At 34.9% G+C, this 23,730-nt stretch overlaps 1 protein-coding gene across 7 annotated transcripts in view; it reads left to right on the forward strand.

The window, feature by feature from the left end:
- The window catches only part of KIF21A (kinesin family member 21A), a gene marked incomplete at both ends in the record, with an annotated part of 219,842 nt that overhangs the window by 117,784 nt on the left and 78,328 nt on the right, over positions 1–23,730 (forward strand). For 5 of the 7 annotated variants that reach the window (XM_080706302.1, XM_080706300.1, XM_080706304.1 and 2 more), the window contains 7 exons: positions 1,471–1,666; positions 2,077–2,266; positions 2,619–2,682; positions 6,731–6,934; positions 21,954–22,041; positions 22,687–22,807; positions 23,217–23,405. In XM_080706302.1, the coding sequence (XP_080562428.1) occupies positions 1,471–1,666; positions 2,077–2,266; positions 2,619–2,682; positions 6,731–6,934; positions 21,954–22,041; positions 22,687–22,807; positions 23,217–23,405 (1,052 nt within the window). Of the gene's footprint in view, positions 1–1,470; positions 1,667–2,076; positions 2,267–2,618; positions 2,683–6,730; positions 6,935–16,670; positions 16,710–21,953; positions 22,042–22,686; positions 22,808–23,216; positions 23,406–23,730 lie in introns of all 7 variants that reach the window. The other 2 variants (XM_080706303.1, XM_080706301.1) reach the window with 1 other exon arrangement.

Here is a 23,730-nt window from a genome sequence, read left to right on the forward strand (position 1 = left end):
GGTCTAAGAGATGAGTATTACAAAATTTCAGTGGAATAATAATGATAACCTAATGAATAAAAATATCCAAAGGGTCCAAGAAGGCAGAGAGAAAAGGTACAGCTAAATGGAAGAGGGTTGAATTATTGGGCTAGACAGTACCTTAGTTGAATGTTGAATTATAGTAAGAATAAGGATAAATAAGTAAGGAAGAGCAAGAGTTGGTGAAGGGAAAAAAGCATGGATGGGACTTCTTTTAAAATTAAGGGCTCCTCTTGGCACTATGTTGAGATATTGAAGGACGACAAGAGTGAAAGTGGGAGAATATTTAGGAGGCTACAAATGAAGATTGATGGGCATTGATTTTCTACCCAGGTAGGTAAATTAGCTCTTTAATTATAGTTTCTATATGTTGTAGAGTAAGAAGTTCTGAGTGCCCAGTACAGCATCATGTATTTTATTGACAGACAAGATATTTGGGGTATACTAAGCATTTGCTTATCCCATTTTGGCTGGCAAAGAATTTATCATGACCATAAAGTAATGTTTCTAAAGCAATATTTTCCATTTTTTTCCCAGTATAATCTGGTCAGAAGCTCTGGAACTTTGATCATTTGATCTGGAACTTTGATCATTTAATAACAAATCATGATATAAATGAAATCTAAGGGTATTCTATATACTATTTTTGTTTGAGTATGATTGAATGGTCTGTAAAATTATTTGCTGATTCAAATGTTATGATACCAGTCATTAAATAGAATAAAATTTTAACTTACTGAAAAGTAAATAGTGAGATTATTTTAATTTTCAATTAATTGTATTATTTTTAATTTTATTGTATTCAATTTATTGTTAGATTAATTTTAGAATTATTGTATACACTTTCAAAAATTTTTTAAATAATTGAAGATCTAGCTGTGATGGCCACATCTATAATCCCAGTATCTAGGAGGATGAGATAGGAGGAATACAAGTTTGAGGAGAGCCTCTGCTATGTGGAAAGACTCTCAGCAACCTCGCAAGACCTTGTTTAAAAATAAAACAAAACAAAAATTATAAAAAGGGTTGGAGATATGCCTTGTAGGGAGAATGCCCTTGGATTTAATCCCCAGTAAAACACACACGCACACACACATACGCACACACACTCATTCTCTCTCTCTCTCTCTCTCTCTCTCTCACACACACACACACACACATACACATGAAATGAGAAACAAATATATGTTTGTATTTTCTTAAAGGTATTGTGGATTGAAGAAGAATATAATTTAAATTTTCCTAGTATTATCTAAGTAAACAAAGTTATTTTCTTTAAAGATTAAAGATAGCTTTAAAGAATGAGGGCTTTTAAACTTAATTTTATTTTTAAGTTAAAAAGTCTTTTTGGTATCTTGAAGAATAGATGCATTCAAATGTTAGGAAATAAAAATGATTATTTCAATATTTCATTTCCTTTTATCTATAATTGTTATTTGTAACTTTCAGCCAAACAATCATGATAGCATGTGTCAGCCCTTCAGACAGAGATTTTATGGAAACACTAAACACTCTGAAATATGCCAATCGAGCTAGAAATATCAAGAACAAGGTGATGGTCAATCAGGACAGAGCCAGTCAGCAAATCAACGCCCTCCGCAGTGAGATAACACGACTTCAGATGGAGCTTATGGAGTACAAAACAGTAAGCTGACAAAGTCAACTTCCTATTTATGGAACACCTAAGGCTGGCATGTGGTGGATACACAAAGATGTCTTTTTGTGATGGCTTTCACTTATGTATCTCTGGAGTGTCTTGGTAGTCAGAGCAGTGGAGGTTATTTTGGAAGTAGAATTCTCTAGTCCTCTTGTGGTTAGTATTCATGATGTTCCATCAAACCCAACTAACCACATGATCAAAAGGCTTCTTACTCAATCAGTTTTTTAGTGACTAGTACACCATAAAGGATTGTACCAGAAAGAAAAGGATCTTCTGCTTTGGGGTTGGTGAGATAAAAGGGCTCTTAATTGTAGAATTTTGTAGTCCTGGAATTGAACAAAACTCTTGTGTACCTAAGGCTCTTCCATTAACAGGGAAATATTTTCCTTTTCTAGGGCAAAAGAATCATCGACGAGGAAGGTGTGGAAAGCATTAATGACATGTTTCATGAGAATGCTATGCTACAGACAGAAAACAATAACCTGCGTGTAAGAATTAAAGCAATGCAAGAGACCGTGGATGCACTGAGGACCAGAATCACACAACTTGTTAGTGATCAGGCCAACCAAGTTCTTGCCAGAGCAGGTATGCCTATGTGGAGGGCAGCATGAGTATGGGATTAACTTCTCGAAGGCAGGCAATGTTTTTTGTGTTTGTTAGTTACATATAGTGGTGGAACTAGAAATGCCAAATTGTATGCAAGCAATCTGTGACTTTAAGTTAAATGCCTAATTTAAAAAAATAGTAAATACCTATGTAAGCAAAAAGTGTCTCTGGCCTCATATTATCTTATGGCGGGCTAATGTAATTTAGGGTAGAAATTTTAGTACAAGAGTTGTGCTTTCAAAATTGCCTTTTTGTTTCTAAACTATGTTTTTTCTATTTCTTTTGGTTTCTTCATTTAAGAGAAAATGTTCATTTATATTTTATCTTACAGGTGAAGGGAATGAGGAGATCAGTAATATGATTCATAGCTATATCAAAGAAATTGAGGATCTCAGGTATTAGTGTTCCTAAAATATATAATGCACATATTCTGGATTTTGCAATGTTGTAATATTTACTTTGTTAGGTTTATTATATAGTAGCTATTCATGGTGTTATTTCAGTTCCTTGGTTATGTTAACTTTAGGGATTAGATATATGACCTTCTCATAATGTCATATCCCAAGCTACTTTCCCCTTCATTCTATTATCCTGCTACTTATATTGTCATTCCTTTCACTGGTTGTTTAACTAACCTGATATACAGAAAAACTGATATTAATGGAGGTATCTTTAGTGTCCTTCATCACTGTGTGACCTACTCACAGTGAGCAGACCAACACCTACAAGTCATCTCCAATTTCTTGAATTTTGTATTACTCCTATTCCCTTCTACTATTTCAGCTATTCTTATTAGTAAATCACTGCATCCTGACCAATTGGCCAGTCTCTCTCTTGGATATCCATTCATATTTCATGCAATGTGCTATAGATGCTCACTATGCATATATTCTATGCCATGGATTAGAGGCAAGCATGGTGCAAACAAGAGTATATATAGTCTGCCTATAGCACTGTATATAAGTGGTTTCACATAGTAAATAGGATGACAGAATTTAATAAAAGCATGTGGGCATGGAGAAGACCATGGGGCTCAAATTGGGAGAATGGGGTGGGAAAGAAGGTCAAGAATATTAATAATTTTTTTTCTTTTTTTTTTTTTTTGGTGGTACTAGGGTTCCTGGAAGCCCTTCTACCTCCGGGCTACACTCCCAGACCTATTTTTACATTTTTATTTGGAAACAGGGTCTCCTAAACCAGCGCGCGTGGCTGGCTTCGAACCTGCGCGATCCTCCTGTCTCTGCCTCCCAAGTGCGGGGATTACAAGCATGCGCCACCACGCCTGGCTTATTAATAATTTTTTTATATAATTTTTGGGTTCCATGATGGTTTGTCCTGATGGCCAAGTTATTTTCTCTAGGATACTAGTTATTTTCTCCAGTTAACTCAATGGGAGAGCATATACTTAGTTCAAATCTCACTTCTACTTTTTGCAGAAAAACTTCTTGATAAGAATAGTTATTATTTAGCCAGGTGTGGTGTTGCATGCTTGTAATCCCAGTACTTGGGAGGCTGAGACAGGATGATCTTGTTTTTTTGTTTGTTTTTCTTTTTTGTAGGTCTGGGGATGGAACCCAGGGGCATTCTACCTCCAAGCTACACCCCCTGCCCTATTTTTTATTTTTAATTTTGAAACAGGGTCTCACTGAGTTGCAAAGAGCCTCAATAAGTAGCTGAGGTTGTCCGTGAACTGCGATCCTCCTGTCTCAGCCTCCCAAATGCTGGGATTATAAGTGTGTGCCACTATGCCTGGCTGAGGATCTGGATTTGTGGCCAGCTTCAGCTACTTAGTGAGGCCATCCACAACTTAGTGAGACCCTGTTTCAAAATAAAGAATAAAAATTGGGCTGGGGGTACAGCTCAGAGGTAGAATGCCCCTGGGTTCAATCTTCAGCACCACCAAAAAAATAAATAAATAAATAAATAAATAAATAAATAAATAATAATAATATTTGTTAAATACAGTATCAGGCAAGTTTTTTTTATAATGTGCTTTTATTGGTGCATTATATCTCACATCATAATATAAATCATGTTGACAATGACATATATGCACAAAGCACTTAGTAGGTCCCCCTTCCTATTTCCTCCTACTTAATACAGAGTACTGAGAATGATGGTATAGCCACATATGAATACATAGTTGATGGTAGTATTCCCATTAATGAACCTGTCTTCCTCCTCCCCTAATCTTAGACTATCTCTCTGGCTCCACTTGATGTTTGTCTTCCATTACTGGGGGGAGTCCATCAGATATTCCAGTTACTCCCTAGGTTGAGCATATTAGAGAAAACACATTGCCCTTCACTTTCTGTGACTGACTAATCTCACTCACCATAATGCTCTCCATTTTCTTGCAAATGACATAATTTTTTTTCTTTATTGCTGAGTAGATTTACATTGTGTTTATTTCCCATAATGTTGAAATCCATTCATGTATTGATGCACAACTCTGCTGGTTCATTAATTTGGCTATTGTGAACTCTTCTGCTGTGAACATGGGCATGCATTTTTACTGTAATTCTCTAGATTAAACTCCTATACCCAGGCGTGCTATAGCCAGATCATATAATGGATCCATTCCCAGATTTTTTTTTTTTTTTTTAATTGGGGATGGAACTCAGGGGCATTCTACCCCCAAGCTATACCCCCAGCCCTATTTTTTATTCCTTATTTTGAAAAAGGTTGTCACTGAGTTGCAAACGGCCTCACTAAGTAGCTGAGTCTGGCTTTGAACCTGCGAGATCCTCCTGTCTCAGCCTCCCAAATGCTGAGATTACCACTGTGTGCCACCATGCTCGGCTTTAACTTTTTTTTTTTTTTTTTTTGGTTCCTGGGGATTGAACTCAGAGCCTCATACATGCTATCCACAGTGCTATATTCTACCACAGGGTTACACCCCCACCCCATTAACAACTTAAAACTTTCTATAATTTTTGTTCTCAGCATATATAACACCAGATATACAAAATAAAACAATTTATTTAAAACATACGTGAGGCATTTATCTAAAATATATATTCACTGATTTATGTATACTCTGCTTTCTAGCTAGTTTAAAGAGTGTCATGAATAATTTTGGGGCATGATGAAAAATCACTGAGCTGACTATGCCTTTCGGAGCTTAGAGATTGCAAATAACTTAGCATTTTTATCTGAAATATTTGAACATATGGCAGAGTGCTTATTTAGTTTTGAAACAGAGGTAGGCAAAGTCTTCTTAGAGCTCAGGCTAGTCACACAAGAGCCAAATTAATCATGTGCCAAATTTATTACATGGAAGTAGATAATTATGTTCTTGATGGTTTGAATCAAATAGAAGTAAAAAAATTTGCCTAGAGTTCTATATGAATCCATGTTAGTCTCTTAAAAGTCAAGGCTTCTTTAGGATCTTACTTCTGTGTTTTCACTTATTGCTGGCAAATGTATATTACTCTCTTCATTATATGAGGACCACTTGAGCAGACAAAAGAATGTTTTCAATTGTCAGACTCAGGTTGCCTTGGAGATAACATTTTTCCCATGCCATATTCTGGAGCCAGATGTTAGTCTGCCAGTTTTGGGCACATTTTACTAACTACTCCTTGTACAATTTTGAAAATGCTATTAATATGTGATGGATGAGAAACTTGAATTGAAGGGACCATGTTGCTTATTTATTTTAAGTTTAAATAATGGGTTTACAAAGCAAGGACAACTGGTGCCCATTGGCCAGAATTCAAGTAATCTAATTATTATTAGCATCTGATGGATGGTACAGAATTCTTTTGGCCACTTAATAGCATGACTTAAGATTTATAATTACTCAATCACAACCTAAAAATGCCATAATAATTAATTTTTGTTAGCACATTTATAGCTCTTCCTGGTAGCAATCTTGAAATGCATTTTCAAACAACTTTTTAGCATGCAAAACAACTCATCTTAAATGCTTTCTATCTTTCTTTCTTTCTTTCTTTCTTTTTTTTTCTTTTTTTTTTCTTTTTTTTTTTTTGGTGGTGATACTGGAGTTCCTGGAAACCCTTCTACCTCTAGCTTACACTCCTAGACCTATTTTATACTTTTTTTTTATTTGGAAATAGGGTCTCTTAAGCCAGCAAGGCTGGGTTCGAACCTGCGCAATCCTCCTGTCTCCGCCTCCCAAGGGCTGGGATTACAAGCATGCGCCACCATGCCCAGCAAATGCTTTCTATTTCTAAAGCAGCCAACTTTATAGTAGATAATACTTTCTAGTAGAATCGTGGTTGTCAGGGGCTATTGTAGAAGGGGGAGCAGAGTTAGTGTTTAAAGGGTACATAGTTTCAGTATGGGAAAATGAAAATATTCTGAAGACGGTGGCGATGTTGGTATAACAGCAAATAAGTTGTGTTTAGTGTTGTACAATTTTACAATTTTACACTTAAAAATGACTATGTTTTTTTTTAATGTATTTTTATTCACTAGGGCAAAATTATTAGAAAGTGAAGCAGTGAATGAGAACCTTCGAAAAAACTTGACAAGAGCCACCTCAAGATCACCATATTTCAGTGGATCATCAGCCTTCTCCCCCACTATATTTTCTTCAGACAAAGAAACTATTGAAATTATAGATATAGCTAAAAAAGATTTAGAGAAGCTGAAAAGGAAAGAAAAGAAGAAAAAGAAAAGGTAATATAAAATCACTATTAATTGAATCCTTACTTTTCTTTTCAGGATACTTTAGTTTGTGATTACAATGAGTATACATAGTATCAGAAATATATTAGTATATGAAATAAATCATTTTAATTAACTGACAATTACAGTTGTATACTTTTAATGAATTATCTCTACTTATACTAAAAATAAAATTAGTTCTAAAAATATGTTAATGAATTTTATTTAGGCTATGACAAGGTAAAGTTAGTATTAGAAGTTTTTTATTTATTTTTCAAATATCTGCTTTTGCATTCCATTCATCTTGCTTTTCTGCGAAGCTTGCTATTCCATTATAACTCATTGTTTTTATTTTTTCCCATTTCCTAATACAATTAAATAGTCTCAAAATATTCTAATTCCTGTCTAGATTAGTTTAACTAAAGGCTAAACTAATCCATCAACATGTCATTTAATGTCATTTGGTCTCTTAAAGCATTTTCTGCAGGGCTTCTAATTTGATTATGTGGGTTATTAGTGCAATTTCAGGCTTCCAGAATCTTTCAACATGGAATTACTCAGCTTTCTACCACTGCTTAGGCTTTCTCTTCCTTGCATCATGGAAGTCTCTTCCTTTGAAATTGACTAGGTGCAAAGAAGAGGAAGAAAATTTGATCACTTGCAGTTTGTGAGTGGTTGAATATTTAATTCCCATCAATTCTTTATATGTTTTCATGTTGATTCTACAGTGCAGTCAAATTATTTACTAAACATATATTTGAACAGGCCAGCCTAATTAAATTTAAACATTTTTGGCTAGATATCCAAAAAGTGGGAAAACCATCTTTTTTTTCTTTAGATGATTTGCTACAGGAGAAGAGCTTTGTGGAATTATTTGCAATATTTAGTGCTCCTTTGTTGAGTTTATTTAGAAATTTATTGAAGCAACCAGGCATTTCTTTCTTAAATAGGCAGTTGATCAATGTTATTGGAAGTTTAAATTCTTTAAATTAACTCTGCTTTGTGTCTTTGTGTTTAAAAAGAATGAATAAAATTAATTTAAAAAGGGTACACATTTATGGTTAGGAGGCATTGCCTTTTTGAGATATTAATAACTTATTAGGTGTTTTAAATGGATGACTATATATGGTATCATTAAGAAATTTATAATGATTAGCTCTCCCCTTAAGCTGAGCAATTAAAACTAAAATAGTGGTCATAGAATTATTTTTTTATTTTTTATTTTTGGTACCACTGTATCTTTTTTTTTAATTGGTGCACTGTATTCATACATCATAGTGGAATACAAACTTTTGTAGACATACATGCACATATCGCCCAGTCAGCCCCCACCCGATCCCCACCCCATTCTCTCCCCATCCCTCCTTCCCATGCTTGGCTTAGTGTTTGACATCTAGTATTATAGAAATTTATCCAAAATTAAAAATGATAATTTCACATAACAGTTTCATTTGTCTGATACCAAGCTTTTGATGACTTAAAGATAACATTTCAATATTTCTTTTTGCTTTCTTTCTTACCAGAGAATTTTTTTTTCTATTTTTTAGGTGAAACTATCATATATTTATATATTTATTTTTCAGAAAAAAAATCTATCCTAATATGGAATATGGACTCTAGATACCCAAAACGATCTCGAAAAAGAACAAAGCTAGAAGATATATATTTTCTGATTTCAAACCATATAAAGCTACAATAATTGAAACAGTGTAGTACTGTTCTAAAGGCAGATATATAAACCATTGGAGTTAAATAAAAGCCTAGAGCTAAATTCTTCCCTATATTGTCAATTTATTTTTGACAAGGTTTCCATGAACATTTGGTGGTGGAAATAATAATCTTTTAACTAAATATTGTTGAAAAATAATACTTACATGGAAAAGAATAAAATTGGACCCTTACCTAATCCCATATACAAATATTAACTCAAAATAGATAAAAGACCTAAATATAAATCTTAAGACTATAAACTTTTAGAAGAAAATCTGGGTCATAAAACCTCACAACATTGAAATTGACAGTGATTTCTTGGATATGATTTCTATGGCACAGGTAACAGAAGAGTATACAAACTCCCTAAAAAATAAAAAAAATGTATATCCAAAGACAATGTAAACAGAGTTAAAAGTTACTAATAGAATGGGATAAAATATTTCCAAATGCTATATCTGAAGGTATATTAATATTCCAACTAGACATCCTAAAAATTAACAACAATAAAGGCAAACAATACAATTTAGAGATAGGTAAAAGACTAACATAAATAATGAATCTCTACAGATAACCAATCTTAGTTGTCTGTTGAATGGAAAATCTTGTTTCTCTGGTTCTGGCGTGTGTTACCTATTTCTTCTTTGTAGTTAATCTCTTTGAGTATTTTCTCTAGTTCTGGTTTTGAAGACATAAATTCCTTCAGTTTCTGTTTGTCATGGAAGCTTCTTATTTTTCCATGTAATTTGATAGAAAGTTTTGCTGGGTAGGAAATTTTTGGCTGGAATTTGTTTTCTTTCAGAGTTTGGAATATGTTACTCCAAGCCCTTCTGGCTCTCATGACTTGGTTTGGGAAGTCTGGAGTGATTCTAATTGGTTTGCCTCTGAATGTCACTTGGCCCTTTGTTTTTGTTGCCTTTAAGATTCTCTGTTTGGCTTCCACATTGGTCATTTTGACCATTATGTGGCATGGGGATCCTCTTCTCCAATCCTGTCTAAAGGGAGTTCTATAAGTTTCCTGGACCTGTGTATCGACCTCTTGCTCTATGTTTAGAAAATTTTCTGCTATTACTTCCTTGAAGAGATTGTTGATCCTTTTGGTTTCACTTTCTTTTCCCTCCTCTATTCCAATTATTCTTAGGTTAGCTCTCTTAAAATGGGCCCATATTTAGCCGGGCGTGGTGGCGCACGCTTGTAATCCCCGCGCTTGGGAGGCGGAGACAGGAGGATCGCACAAGTTCGAAGCCAGCTGTGCTGGTGTAAGAGACCCTGTTTCAAAAATATAAAATAGGTCTGGGAGTGTAGCCCGGAGGAAGAACGGCTTCCAGGAACACCAGTACCACCCAAAAAAAAAAAAAAAATGGGCCCATATTTCTTCAATGTCAGTTTCCTGCTGTTGGATATTTTTTTCTAGATTAGAAACTATGCGTTCAGTTTTGGAATGATCATCTTCTAAGAGCGAGATTCTGTTCTCCATGTGGTCTAATCGGTTGTTTGTGCTTTGAATTGAGGCCTTTATTTTATTGATTGCATCCTTTATCTCTGTTTGGCTCTCTCTGAATTCTTTTCAAAGCACCTCTATTATTTCTAGAGTTATTTTCCTGATTTGATCTTCTAGAAATCTCTGATTTTCTGTTTTATCGGGTTCTGATGTTGTGGAGTTGTGGGCATTCATTGCTCCAGTGTTATTCCTCTTTCCCATGATTTCGGAAGTTTGTGCCTTCTCTGGGTTCTTCCCTTGGGTCACTATGACTTCGCTTAAGGTGCTTTGGATCTCGAGTCTGTAGTATTTCAGACCCCACTACTCCTTTAGTGGGTTGTATCACAGTGTCTCCGGCCCAGAGAGTCGATAGAGGCTGCTTTAGACTGTGGGGGGTGCCAGGTTGCACGTTCTCCTATGGTGTGATATCTCTGTCACCGCCACTCCCCCACTGGGTCAAGTCCCAGGGAGTACAGTACTGAGATTTCTCCTCTGTGGCCCACAATTTGACTCACTGTTCTTGAGTATGCAGATGTAGCTGTACTGGACTCGGTGAATTCACTGCTGCTGCCACCGGTGGCAATATGGCGCCGCTGCCACGCCCTCGGCCGTGAGGCTGGCGTATTTTTTCTTCTCTGATTTTAAGTTCCACTCTGAGTCCCTGCAGCGTGTGCTGAGCTCAGCCACTGGGAGCTTTAGATGCTCCCTGCGCCGAAAGATCCCGCCTGGCTGTTCCACAGCGGCTCACCTCGGCTTGCTGTAGCCATCCGGTGAAGTCGCCGCTGCCGCCGGCAGTATGGCGCTGCTGCCGCGTCCTCGGGCGTGAGGCCAGTGTATCTCCTCTGTGGCTCTGAGCTCTGTTCTCAGTCTGCTTTCTCTCTGGAGCCTGGTGATTTTTTTGTTTCTCTGGTGATGGTGTTTTCTGGCTATGAAAGGCGCTGATTTTGTGGCAATGGAGATTGGTTGTTAGCGGGGCTCTCAAGCCCCGCTTTTCTCGGTCGCCATCTTCCCGGAAGTCTTCGCCACTGTATCTTTCGTCATAGAATTATTGAAACTAGTGTTGCCCAACATTCTGATTGAATGAACATGATACCTTCGCATATGCTTTACCATTTACTTGTGAAATCCAATTATATAAGTGGCCAAAATATCAGAAGGTATGACTTGTTTTAAAGGCCTAGGTAGTTTGTGTTAATGAGTAAAGAAGTAAGTAGAAACAAGGGTATATTTTTTCAAAGTCATGAGATGACATTCATTTCCAATTAAGAGAAAATACTGTTATCACTTGTTTTGTTTGACTAATGAAAATAAATAGGGATCCCAATAAAATTGATGTTTTCATATTTTTACAGTATTGATAGAAACCCAGAATAAATACTTCTGGTTCAGGTTGTTTTGTGATAATGTAAAACAGTAAGCATTTTTTGACTGATAAACTGTATTAATAGAAAGATTGTCCTTGTTTATTATGAAACTCTTATCTCTGTAAGAGAAGCAAAAGTTAAATAAAATAGCAGTTATTTCAAATTGAAAAGTTGTAATTCAGTGAGTATGACAGATATAACAGTAATTACGATGACAAAGATAAAATAGATGTTAATAGTAAGTAATAAGAACTCACTAAATAGCTGAATTTAAATATAATGATCTAAATGAGAGAAATAAGCCATTTTCTAACAAATAGGAATATAATTGAAAATAAAATATTTGTGAACAGAATAAGGCAGATAAGAAATAAAATCTTAGAATGGAAAAACAAATTAACATTTTCTAAAAATTAATATTACTATGAAGTGCTTTATAAAATGCTATTTATAATACAGGCATGGTGGCATATGCTTGTAATTTCAGTCTGAGAGTCTGAGACAAGAGGATCCCAGGTTTGAAGCCACACTTATTGAGCCTGTCAGCAACTTAATGAGACCCTATTTCTAAATAAAAACTTAAAACTTTATTTCTAAATAAAAAACTTAAAAATAGGGCTGGGTGTATAGCTTGGAGGTAGAATGCCTCTCTGGATTCCACTCCTAACAACACAATCTCTCTTCTCTCTTCTCCCCTCTCCCCTCTCCCCTCTCCCCTCTCTCCTCTCCCCTCTCCCTTCTCCCCCTCCCCTCTCTCCTCTCCCCTCTCTCTTCTCTCCCTCTTCCCTCCCCTCCCCTCCCCTCCCCTCCCCTCTTCTCTTCTCTTCTCTTCTCTTCTCTTCTCTCTCTCTCTCTCTCTCTCTGCATGGTGGTGCACACTTGTAATCTCAGTACTTGGGAGGCTGAGACAGGAGAATCACAGGTTCTTGGCCAGCCTGAGTAACTTGAGAGGCCCTTTGCAACTTAGTGAGACCCTGTTTCAAAATAAAAAGTAAAAATCAGGTTGGAGGTAGAGCTCAGAGGTAGAATGCCCTTGGGTTCAATCCCCAGTACCACCAACCGCCACCACCCCCCAAAAAAATACCAAAAAACAACTCTTTATAAAGCATTTTTACATACATGCACTAATGATTCTTTGTAAAACTTGGACCTAGAAAATTTATTTTGAGATAAATTTTATGAATTCATATTACTATATATAAAAGTATATAGAAGTTAATGAAATTTCTCTTACTGTTCTATAGATAGGTTCTGGATGAAAAATGTAAACCAATACTTTTGTACTCAGTTTGATAAACCATTTTTACCTCACTTTGATTGCAATAACTTTTAGTTGTATGTAATCAAAATCCTTTTTTTTTTGGTGGTACTAGGGGTTGAACCCAGAGGCCTTCTAACTCTGGGCTATACTCCCAGACCTATATTATATTTTATTTGGAAACAGGGTCTCACTAAGTTGCTGAGAGCTTCACTAAGTAGCTGAGGCTGGCTTCGAACCTGTGTGATCCTCCTGTTTCAGCCTCCCAAGTGCGGGGATTACAAGCATGCACCACTACACCTGGCTTCAAAATCCCTAATTTTAAAATGTAGTCTGGCATGATGGTGCATGCTTGTAATCCCCATGCTTGGGAGGCGGAGACAGGAGGATCGCGCAGGTTCGAAGCCAGCCATGCTGGCTTAAGAAACCCTGTTTCCAAATAAAAATATAAAAAATAGGCGCCTGGGAGTGTAGCCCAGAGGTAGAAGGGTTTCCAGGAACCCCAGTACCACAAATAATAAATAAATAAATAAATAAATAAATAAATAAATAAATGTAGATGAGCTCTCATTTTAGCCAAAGGATCGAATCAAAACAAACACATGTTCCAGATGTGTTGAGAATGACTGCAGTTTCACTAAGCTAGTGTTTGGTTGTCCCTGATTGCTCCCTGGAGGAGAGAACTCCTGTCTCTATTTATTGATTTAAATTCAGTTCCACGATAGGCCTCATAAATCTGTTTTGTTTAGAAAAGAGTACATGACCAACTTTGTGTTCTGCCTCGAATTACTCAAATTCTTTGGAAGTTGGGACTAATATTTGCTAGGTTATTTTATAAATATGTGGTGTTCACTCACGCAAAATAATTCTTGCCCATCAGAAAGAGCAATTCAGAAGGAAACAGAAAGACACAAAACAAGAGAAGGAAATCTTTCCTTTTCATGGATATAGGCTAGCTGCTGGGGAGAAAGATGGCTCTCTGCTTTAGAGTCCCCACTGACCTCCCATGTCCCCTCTGCCTAGGGCCAAGCTTCTTTGATGCAGACTAGTTCTCACCTAGTAATCCTATCCTACCCAGAAGTGCTCCCAATTTCAAAGTCATCTGCTTTTTTCTTTCATCTTGAATTTAAATTCAGAAGCAAAACTATTAGACTAAAGGAATTCATGCCAGTGGAAATAATCAATAAGCTTTCTTTCTGGGGCTATTTGTAATTTTTTTTTTTTTTTTTTTTTTTTTTTTTTTTTTGGTGGTACTGGGGTTCCTGGAAGCCCTTCTACCTCCGGGCTACACTCCCAGACCTATTTTTACATTTTTTTATTTGGAAACAGGGTCTCCTAAGCCAGCGCGCGCGGCTGGCTTCGAACCTGCGCGATCCTCTTGTCTCCGCCTCCCAAGCGCGGGGATTACAAGCGTGAGCCACCACGCCCGGCATGGCTATTTGTAATTTTGAGAGCAAGTACATGAATCCAAAGAGTGAAAGTTCAGGCAGCATAACCTAATAGCCAAAAAAAGTGAAGCAAATTAGAAAAGTTTTTTTTTTTTTTTTAAACCTTCCTCTGACTGAGAATTTCTAAGACCCATTTAGGGCTTCTTCATCTTTGGGGTAGACTGTCCTATGCTGTCTGGGCTCTTATAGCTGCTTCCCATTGACCCACACGTTCCCTATCTTAATTTACCTTGCTTTATGTTGCTGATTTTGAGTTTTGGTGGTTACAGGGCATCTTACAATGTCAGAACTAGTAGGAAGAGTGACAACTGGGTTATTTTTATGTCAGAAGCTGCTTTTGTGTTCAAGGAATATGCCACAGATCCTGTTGTCATAGGAAAGTTTTACCCTCTCCTGTATCAGTTTAGAGCTATGACCTATGTCTAACATGTGGGCTTTTAGGGTTAGCTCTTCTAATTTTTTGTGCTTATTTTCCTTTGAGTTGTAAAAGAATGCAGAGATAGGCATAGTGAGAAAATAGGGGAGTATCCAGGCTCATAGATAGCCTATTAACCCTGCCTTCTGAAAAACTCATGCAAATGTTAAAATGGTTGACAAAATATTTCTTCCTCTTTCTCAACATTGTAATGGAAGTAAATAAAATAAAAAATGAACTCTTTTAAGATACAGAGAGATGTCAGAATATTAGTGTATTTCTCTACTATTTTTTAAATATTGATTGCATGATTAGTTTTTTTAAAGAGGCAATTGGGAAGGCATTTACAGTTGGCCTACTTATTGGCTCATGCCAGGTATATATTTTGATATAGTTCTCTTGTGTAATATAAGCAAAAATTCTTTATATTGAAATAGGGAATTTGGGCTTTACCAGGGAACCATATCCTGTGAGCCATTGTAGTTCATTATGATCAGTTTAAGCCTAGGTTAGTCTTATATTTTTTGGTATTATTTTGTGTATATCAGTAAAGAAATTTACCATTCACATATTTAATTTCCCGTAGTTTTGGATATCTAGCTTTAAATGACCTACCTTACAAAAACTTTACTCATCCTTCAGACTGCACTATATTTATTATATTTAGTGAAACTCTGGAAACATAGATTTCCAAGTGATGGCTTTCCTTTCCTTTATATAGCCACTTAAACATTTGATCCCTGGGTAATATTACTCTGTAGACTTTTTTTTCCTTAGAAATATTGCTAGTATTATTTTGTATAGTAACATATAAGTTGATTATAAAAACTACCACAAGCTGGGCATGGTGGTACATGCTTGTAATCCCAGAATTTGGGAGGCCAAGATAGGAAAATCACAGTTTGTGGCCAGCCTCAGCTACTTAGTGAAGCCCTTTGTATAGGGGAGGGGTATAGCTCAGAGGTATAATGCCCCTGGGTTCCATCTCCAAGTTTGTGTATTGGTTATTCTTTATATTCAAAGCCTATATCTATAAATTTATAAATTTTCTTATATTTTTCTGGTTAAAAATATTTACTAATGAAAAATACTACATCTCCCATTTTATTTCCATTTTTGCCTTAGATATTTAGTTTATAATAATTCATACAGTAAAATCTTTAACTCTATATGATTTTTATTTAAATTAATAAAATTATAGTTTTTCACTGATATCATAACCATATTCATTCACCTGTAATTTCAATTCATGTATAATTTTGATATACGATTTATCTTTTAATTTAGATTTAGTGATATCCACATGTAGAAGATAAAAACAAAAGCAAGTTTTTAAAAGTATTATTGTCAGCTGGGCATGGTGGTGCATGCTTGCAATCCCAGTACTTGGGAGGCTGAGGCAGGAGGATCTTAAGTTCATGGCCAGCCTCATCTACATAATGAGGCCCTCTGCAACTTAGTGAGACCCTGTTTTAAAATAAAGGATAAAAATAGGACTGGGGTTGTAGCTCAGAGGTAGAATGTCCTGGGTTCAATTTCTAGCACTGTAATAAATAAATAAATAAATAAATAAATAAATAAATAAATATAAAAGTAATATTGTAGTATGTAGCATCAGTATTTTCATATTATGGTATAAAGGCACTACTTTGTAAAAATCTTTTCATGATGCACTATAAAGGACGAGAATATTATTGAAAGTGTGCTTTTTTATGTATGGGAGATTGAAGTAATTTATCCACTTCAGATTTAAAAAAATCAATGGCATCCAAACACTTTTACTACTTATCAACCGACATAAATGAAGTTGTGTATTTTAATGCTAAATAATTTCAACTGACAGTCTATATATTCTTCTGAAAAAAATGCCAATTGATTTTCCGATAACCTTTTATTCATACAAAATGTATTGCCTTTTTGCCGTGTATTGTCCTTTGATGATATCTTTTACAATTTATTTTAAAGTCTTCAAGCTCATGTATCATTTTTACCTTCTGATCACTTTTGCTTTTTACTGTCTGGTTTGTCCTTCATTGGCTTGGCCTACCAATACTGTGCCTCGTGATTTTGAAGGCTACAGAAACTTGAGGAAAGCAATCGAGAAGAAAGAAGGTTGGAATTTTCCCAGGTTTTTTTTTTTTATTAAAATGTCATTTAAATATTTAGTTGCCATTAACAAGAAAATGTGTTATAGAATTATAGATTGCTTCACACTACATTAGCTATGTACTTCTGAAAAGAATGATGATTTTTATAAAACATAAATGCACCAATATTTTTTAAAAGTACTTTTTAAGAATAACACCTTTACTAGTTACTTGAATTAAATATCAGGAAATTTCATGTGATTTCAGAATAAGCTATCATAATTGTGATGTTTACATAGATTTCTTAGAACAAGAATACCCAAAACCCCTCATTATCTGATTTATATAGGAAATGTCAACAACTTAGTATCTTTAGAAACTTGTGAGCAGAGTGGAGAATATCAATTGGGTAGGAATTAACATTTTATTGTAGCACATGTTAGTTTGTGGGTGGGTATGTCTCTTTTCTTTCCCTTCTTTGTTATAATATTTATTAGAAAATGTTAAAATGGCAAAAAAGCAAGAGGAAACTGTGGTCTTAAGATAGATAAGATTTATAAAGCATTCTTATACTTGAAGTAGAACAACAATTTTGTTTTTATGATGTCTTTGAAGTTAGGATTGAAACAGAATAGTCTTTTTTCCATTTAGAACTTGAGCAAAATGGAGAAGCTTATTTCTGAAAACTGTATAATGAAAATTGGCTTTTACTGATTCAGAATTATATTTAAAGAAGAATCAATTAGTATTTTATTTCTGATTAGTCATATTTTTTCTATTTTTCTAAATAGTCTATTTTTCTAAATAGACTATTTTTCTAAATAGTCTATCGATTATATAGCCAAATTGATTAAGAAAATTTACTACTTTCAAAATAATATTTAAGTATTTGAGAAGCACCAGTTTAGAAATTTCTTAGTTAAAAATAGAACTTGAGACTTTCTGCTATCAATTATGTTATTTACTTTAAAGATTTTATAGCTTAAAAATTTTATTTTCTTGAAATAATTTTGTATAGTTTATACATTACATAGTATTCTCAAATTTCTAAAATTATTCCATGCCATAACTCCTTTAAAATATTTGTAACTATACTTATATTTGTCTGAACATAATCCCAGAATTTACTATTCATTATATATTTATGACAATATATTATCATTAAAACTAATAGAGGCATTGTAATTATAAAATTTCTGTTTTGAAAGGTCAAAATAAGATGTTTCATCAAAGTTATGTGTGCAAACATTTTACCACCTTAAGATTGTAAGGTTTTTTTGTTTGGAACTATCATGTGATCCCTAAAAGACAACAAAAGCAGAACAATTTGGTGTTCTAGAACAATACATCTCAACCACAAATGTGTGTGTGTGTGTGTGTGTGTGTGTGTGTGTGTGTGTGTGTGTATGGAGGTTTTAATAAGATGAAAATTATGACTCAGTGGGATTGAAGTGGAGCCTGCCACTCTGTCTAATAAGTTCAAGATTCTATCACACTGACCTGAGAGTTAGGACACCTGGTTTTAGTCTACTCAAGTGGATTAACCTTCTGCCAGCCACAGTTTCTTTCTTTCCTTTCTTTTTTTTTTTTTTTTGATCAAATGAAGGGGCTCATTTCTGATGTTCCTTCCAGCTCCCAAGACCTGATTCAAAGTAAAGTGCAAATTAAAATATCTTCTGTTACTGCTTAGTTATTTTAGGTATTAAATTGCTTCTGTTTCCTGAGGAAATGTCAATATTTGAATGTAATAATCATAAGTGTTAACTTTTATCATAAAATCTTGAGTCTTGAGAGTGATTTTTAAAGGTAAATTAATGATAAAGTGTTATGACTGCTGATTTTTCTGCATCAGAGTGGCATGAACAACTTATAGTGCATGAATAACTATGTAAGTCAAATAACATTCTTTAGGCTGGGTAGTGGTGACCAGGGGGAGCCGGAGAGCATGTTGAGTCAAATGTTTAGAATAAAGTGGTCACAGGGCTACTAACTTGGTTAAAAGTGGATTTGGGATGGGTTGAAGTAATGAATTGTAAATAAGGATAATTGTAACTTGCAGCAGCATGAGATGGGGGCAGGGAGGCCTGATGGAACATGCCTTCCTAATATTTTCTCCTTTGCTGGCCCTAAACCCTGGGCCTAAACCTCATGCTTAACACTGCATGAGTCCATGTTGCTGGCCTTTTAATATGATTGGATGCAGGGGGATTTCTTTTTATATATTTTAACATGATGGTAGAAAGCCAGCAGTCCTAGTACATTGTAACAACCTAAAGAGCCATTCAGTGTATCACATAAAATTGTTTCTTACTGGCCATAGAATTTCTTCAGGATGGTTTATAATTTTCATCCACTTCATTTTTCTCTAAGGAAATGATTTAATAGCACTCATAAGAACCTGTTATAATTTATGTGGCTTTAGTTAAGACTTCCAATACATCTTCAAACCTTACCATTCCATTCCTGCCTAACTAGTGTGTGGGTCACATAGAAATATTCAAAGTCCTCATGCAGCCAGAAGGATTGATTTATTTAACAAATACTATTGTATATTATGTGCCTGGTTCTGGGTACTGGGGATTTAATGGGGAGCTGCCACACAAACATGATCTTTTTTCTCTTGAGACTTTCAGGATACAGAGAAGACAGACATCCAATAAATAATCATATAAAGAAATGTAAATTATAAAGTCTGTACAGCCTAATGAGGGGAAATATTTATATCTCTATTGTTCTGAGTAAGAAAATATCTGTAAAAATAAAAAACTAAACTATAGAGTTAAGTAACAACAGGACATAAGTGAGATTATTATTTTTGCCTAAAAACTAAAAATAAATGCATGTATTAGAGGTTATTCAATATAGCAGACTATCTGAAAGAAATGGTAGCTATTATGAAACTATGTTGATAGTTTTAAACTCTTTCTAGAGCAATAAAATTTAGAGAACATTGCCTTATTCAAATATTCTTTTATTCTTTATTATTTTAAAAATGTTTCTAAAGCAAGAAAGCACTTAGATTCATTTAAAGTTTATTTTTCTAATATTATTTAATATGATTAAATATATGTTTAATACCCAGAAGTGCAGCTTCTCTGCATAGTTGGTCATGGTTTCTTGACTCCAGAAGGATCATAATAATTTGGATGTACAAAACTTTTGCTCATTGTAGTTTTCTCCTATGACCACTACCATGTATAGTTAGTTATGGCTGTCAGTGGTACTAGTAACTGAAAAGGAGGCTTCTAATTGTATAGTGAATCTTGTTTCACACCCTAGAATTTCCAGTTTGTCAAAAGGTAGCCTGAGCTTCAGATAGTTTTGATATGCAAAGACTCATTCTGTGAGAACATGAGAAATGTCCCTGTGCTATGGGAATGGCCTATGAAAAGAGCTGAACAATGATGGGTACAGCCAGTTCAGACATACCCACTGAACACTAATGGCTTCAGCCAGAGCAGACAAACCCACAGAACACTGATGGGTACAGCCAGTGCAGACAAACCCACTGAACACTGATGGTTACAGGCAGTGCAGACAAATCCACTGAACACTGATAGCTACAGCCAGTAGAAACCCACGGGACACTGATGGCTACAGCCAGTGCAAAACCACTGAACCCTGATGGCTACAGCCAGTGCAGACAAACCCACTGAACATTGATTTCTACAGCCAGTGCAGACAAGCCCACTGAACACTGATGGTTACAGCCAGTGCAAACCCACAAAACACTGATGGCTATAGCCATTGGAGACAAATCCACAGAACACTGATGGCTTCCACCAGTGCAGACAAATGCATGGAACACTGATGGCCACAGCCAGTGCAGACAAACCCCCTGAACATTGATAGCTACAGCCAGTGCAGACAAACCCACTGAACACTTATGGGTACAGCTAGTGCAAACCCACAGAACACTGATGGCTATAGCCAGTGCAGACAAACTCACTGTGAGCAAAGTTATTTTATTTTATTTTAAATTTAAACATTCATTTAAAAATTATATCTTCAGATAATTAAAAATTCTATCTTCAGATAAATAAAAATTAAAAATTATATCTTCAGATAATTAAAATGATGATCTTACAACATCAGGTCAGATAATTGACGTGTTGTTGTAAGAAATAATATAGAAAAATTTCAGGCACTCTTAATGCAATTTATACCTATGGAAGCATTTTGAAAAACCATAGTATAATATTATAACCGGGATATTGACTTTGATCACCAGATACAGAACCTTTCATCTCCACAAGGATCCCCTGAGTTGTCCTTTTACCTGCATCCAGTGTCCCACACACTCTACCCCTCTCCAACCCTGGCAACCACTACTATATTGTTTATTTCTATAATTAGGCCTTGCCAAAAACATTATGGCAATGGAATCATACAGTATATAGCTTTTGAGATTGGATTTTTGCATTTAGTATAATTTCCTGGAAAGAGCCATCCAGGTTTTTGCATTTACCAATGTTTTCTTATTATTGCTGAGTAATATTTCATGATATAAATATACCATGTTTCTTTAAATAGTCACCTATTTAAAAAAAATTTTTATTGGTGCATTGTAATCATACATCTTAATGGAGTACAAGATCTTATAAGCATACATGCACACATCATCATTCAATTAGCTCTTACCCAATTTTAGCCCCATTTCCTCCCCTTTCATGTTTGGCTTACTGATCAACTTTGATATGTTTGTGAATGTACATCATGTACATTAGGGAATTTTCCTCTTCCTCCCTAATATATGGAAGCTAGGGAGAAAATGCATCATAGGAGAAACTTTAGACAAAGAAGAAAAAACTATAGATAAGCAAAGTTATTTTAGATACTTAACATTTCTTAAATGTATTAGGATATCAATAAAAATGAAACTATAGAATTTTTCATTTTTGACAAGAATTTTATGTATTCAAATGAGAGAACAAAAATGCATTTGATTTCCTTTGAATTTATTTACCTTTCATTGTAGTTAGTTGTTGATTGTAATGACTAGTTTTTAGTGTCTTATAAGATCTTATGTTTCAGGGTATAATCTATTCCTCAGTGTTTCTAGAAATTAAGCTCTTTTCCAATGATGTATATCAATACATTACTGAGTGGTGATTTCTATTTTCTCTTAAACATCAGACATGATAGCTTTGCTTAGTCAAGCGAACAATACTTTTAGCTTGTTTTTGTGAATAATTGATGGTTTTAAAAAATCTGAAAGGAAAAAGTGAAGTTTTTGTCTGTTCTTTAATGAAGCATTTCTTTGTTGTAGTGTGGCTGGAAAAGAGGAAAACACAGACACTGACCAAGAGAAGAGAGATGAAAAGGGTATTTTAGAAAGAGAAAATGAATTAGAAGTGGTGAGTGTGGAAAACTGGACTTATATTTTAGTTACTGGATTACTTTTTAAATGATTGCTGATAATTGTATTAACTTATATGTAGAAAAGGGAAATAGCTGTTTACATTCAGTTTACATTATTTCCTTGACAGCTTCTTTTCTGCACTGGTGTGAGCTGTAAAATATTACCAACTTGAAATCTGGTATATTTTGAAAGTGTTATGAATGTGTGTATTTGTATGTATGTGTGTTGATAGAAAACTATGAATTATGATTAACACAAAATTATTATATGATCACCTTAAAATCTTGGAATAATTTTTGAGCAGATGAAAATTGTAACTTTTGTGCCTCTATACAGTATATTCCAGCAGTTTGTCTTCATGAGACCATTAGTTGGCTTTGCCACTATTGTGCTTTTTTTTGGGGGGGACTCTGTAGATGGAACCCAGGGCATTCAACCTCTGAGCTACAGCTCCTTCCCTATTTTTATTCTTTGATATTTGAAACAGGGTCTCACTACATTATGGAGGGCCTCACTAATTAGCTGAGGCTGTCAGTGAACCAAGATCCTCTGGTCTCAGCCTCCCAGATGCTGGGATTACAGGCATGTGCCACCATGCCCGGCACTATTGTGCTTTTAATGGTCACATATTGGATTTCAGGAAGAAAGTCAAGAAGTGAGTGATCATGAGGATGAGGAAGAGGAGGAGGAAGAGGAGGAGGAAGATGACATTGAAGGGGGTGAAAGCTCTGATGAATCCGATTCTGAATCAGATGAAAAAGGTGCTTGCCCTTTTGTATCAAGGCAAAAATTCACTTTGGAAAGTTATTTAAACCATGATATTAAAACCCTTAACATTCTTCATTTCATCCTTGATGAAAGCAGTTCTTATGAATACTGACCTACATGTATCGTCAAGGCTCATGTGCTGAGAAAACAAAGGGCTCCTTCCCTTATTGAATTTAGTCACTATGAGATTTCTATTCTGCTATCGTACCAATAGTATCTGTTGTCCTTCCCATTGTGAACATTCTCTCTTATCCACCCATTTAGATTTTAGTTTATTGAGGAAATTTATCTAAGTGAATATATGAGTTTAGATAATGGTTTTGCCATTATCCATTCTATTTGATAGGTACAATTATACTTTGGCCTGTTCCCACTATTTTTATTTTCTTCTTTTATAAATAGCCAATTATCAAGCAGACTTAGCAAACATTACTTGTGAAATTGCAATTAAGCAAAAGCTGATTGATGAGCTAGAAAACAGCCAGAAAAGACTACAGACACTGAAAAAGCAATATGAAGAGAAGCTAATGATGCTGCAACATAAAATTCGGGACACTCAGCTTGAAAGAGACCAGGTGCTTCAAAACTTAGGTAAGAAGTATATTTAATGCAGTTGAAAGTAAAACAAAATCATTAAAAATGATTTTTATATTGTCTTTTTCTTCTTTTAGAAGAAGAAAATTAGCTGCAGTAACTTTTTTTGCAAATCAAGTTGTGCTTTTTATTTGAAAACTATAACTTATATCATATTTTTGGCTACATTAAATGTTATTTGTCTTATGTTAAATACTGTTATATATTTTATTCACCATGATATTTGTCAATCCTGTTTAAGCTATTTAATTATTCAAAGTATGGTTAATTGTTTTAATGTCTTGATTTAAAACTTAAGACATTTTAAAGTAAGAACTTTAAT

Source organism: Muscardinus avellanarius (assembly GCF_963383645.1).
Source record: "Muscardinus avellanarius genome assembly, chromosome: 11".
Classification (NCBI taxonomy): domain Eukaryota; kingdom Metazoa; phylum Chordata; class Mammalia; order Rodentia; family Gliridae; genus Muscardinus; species Muscardinus avellanarius.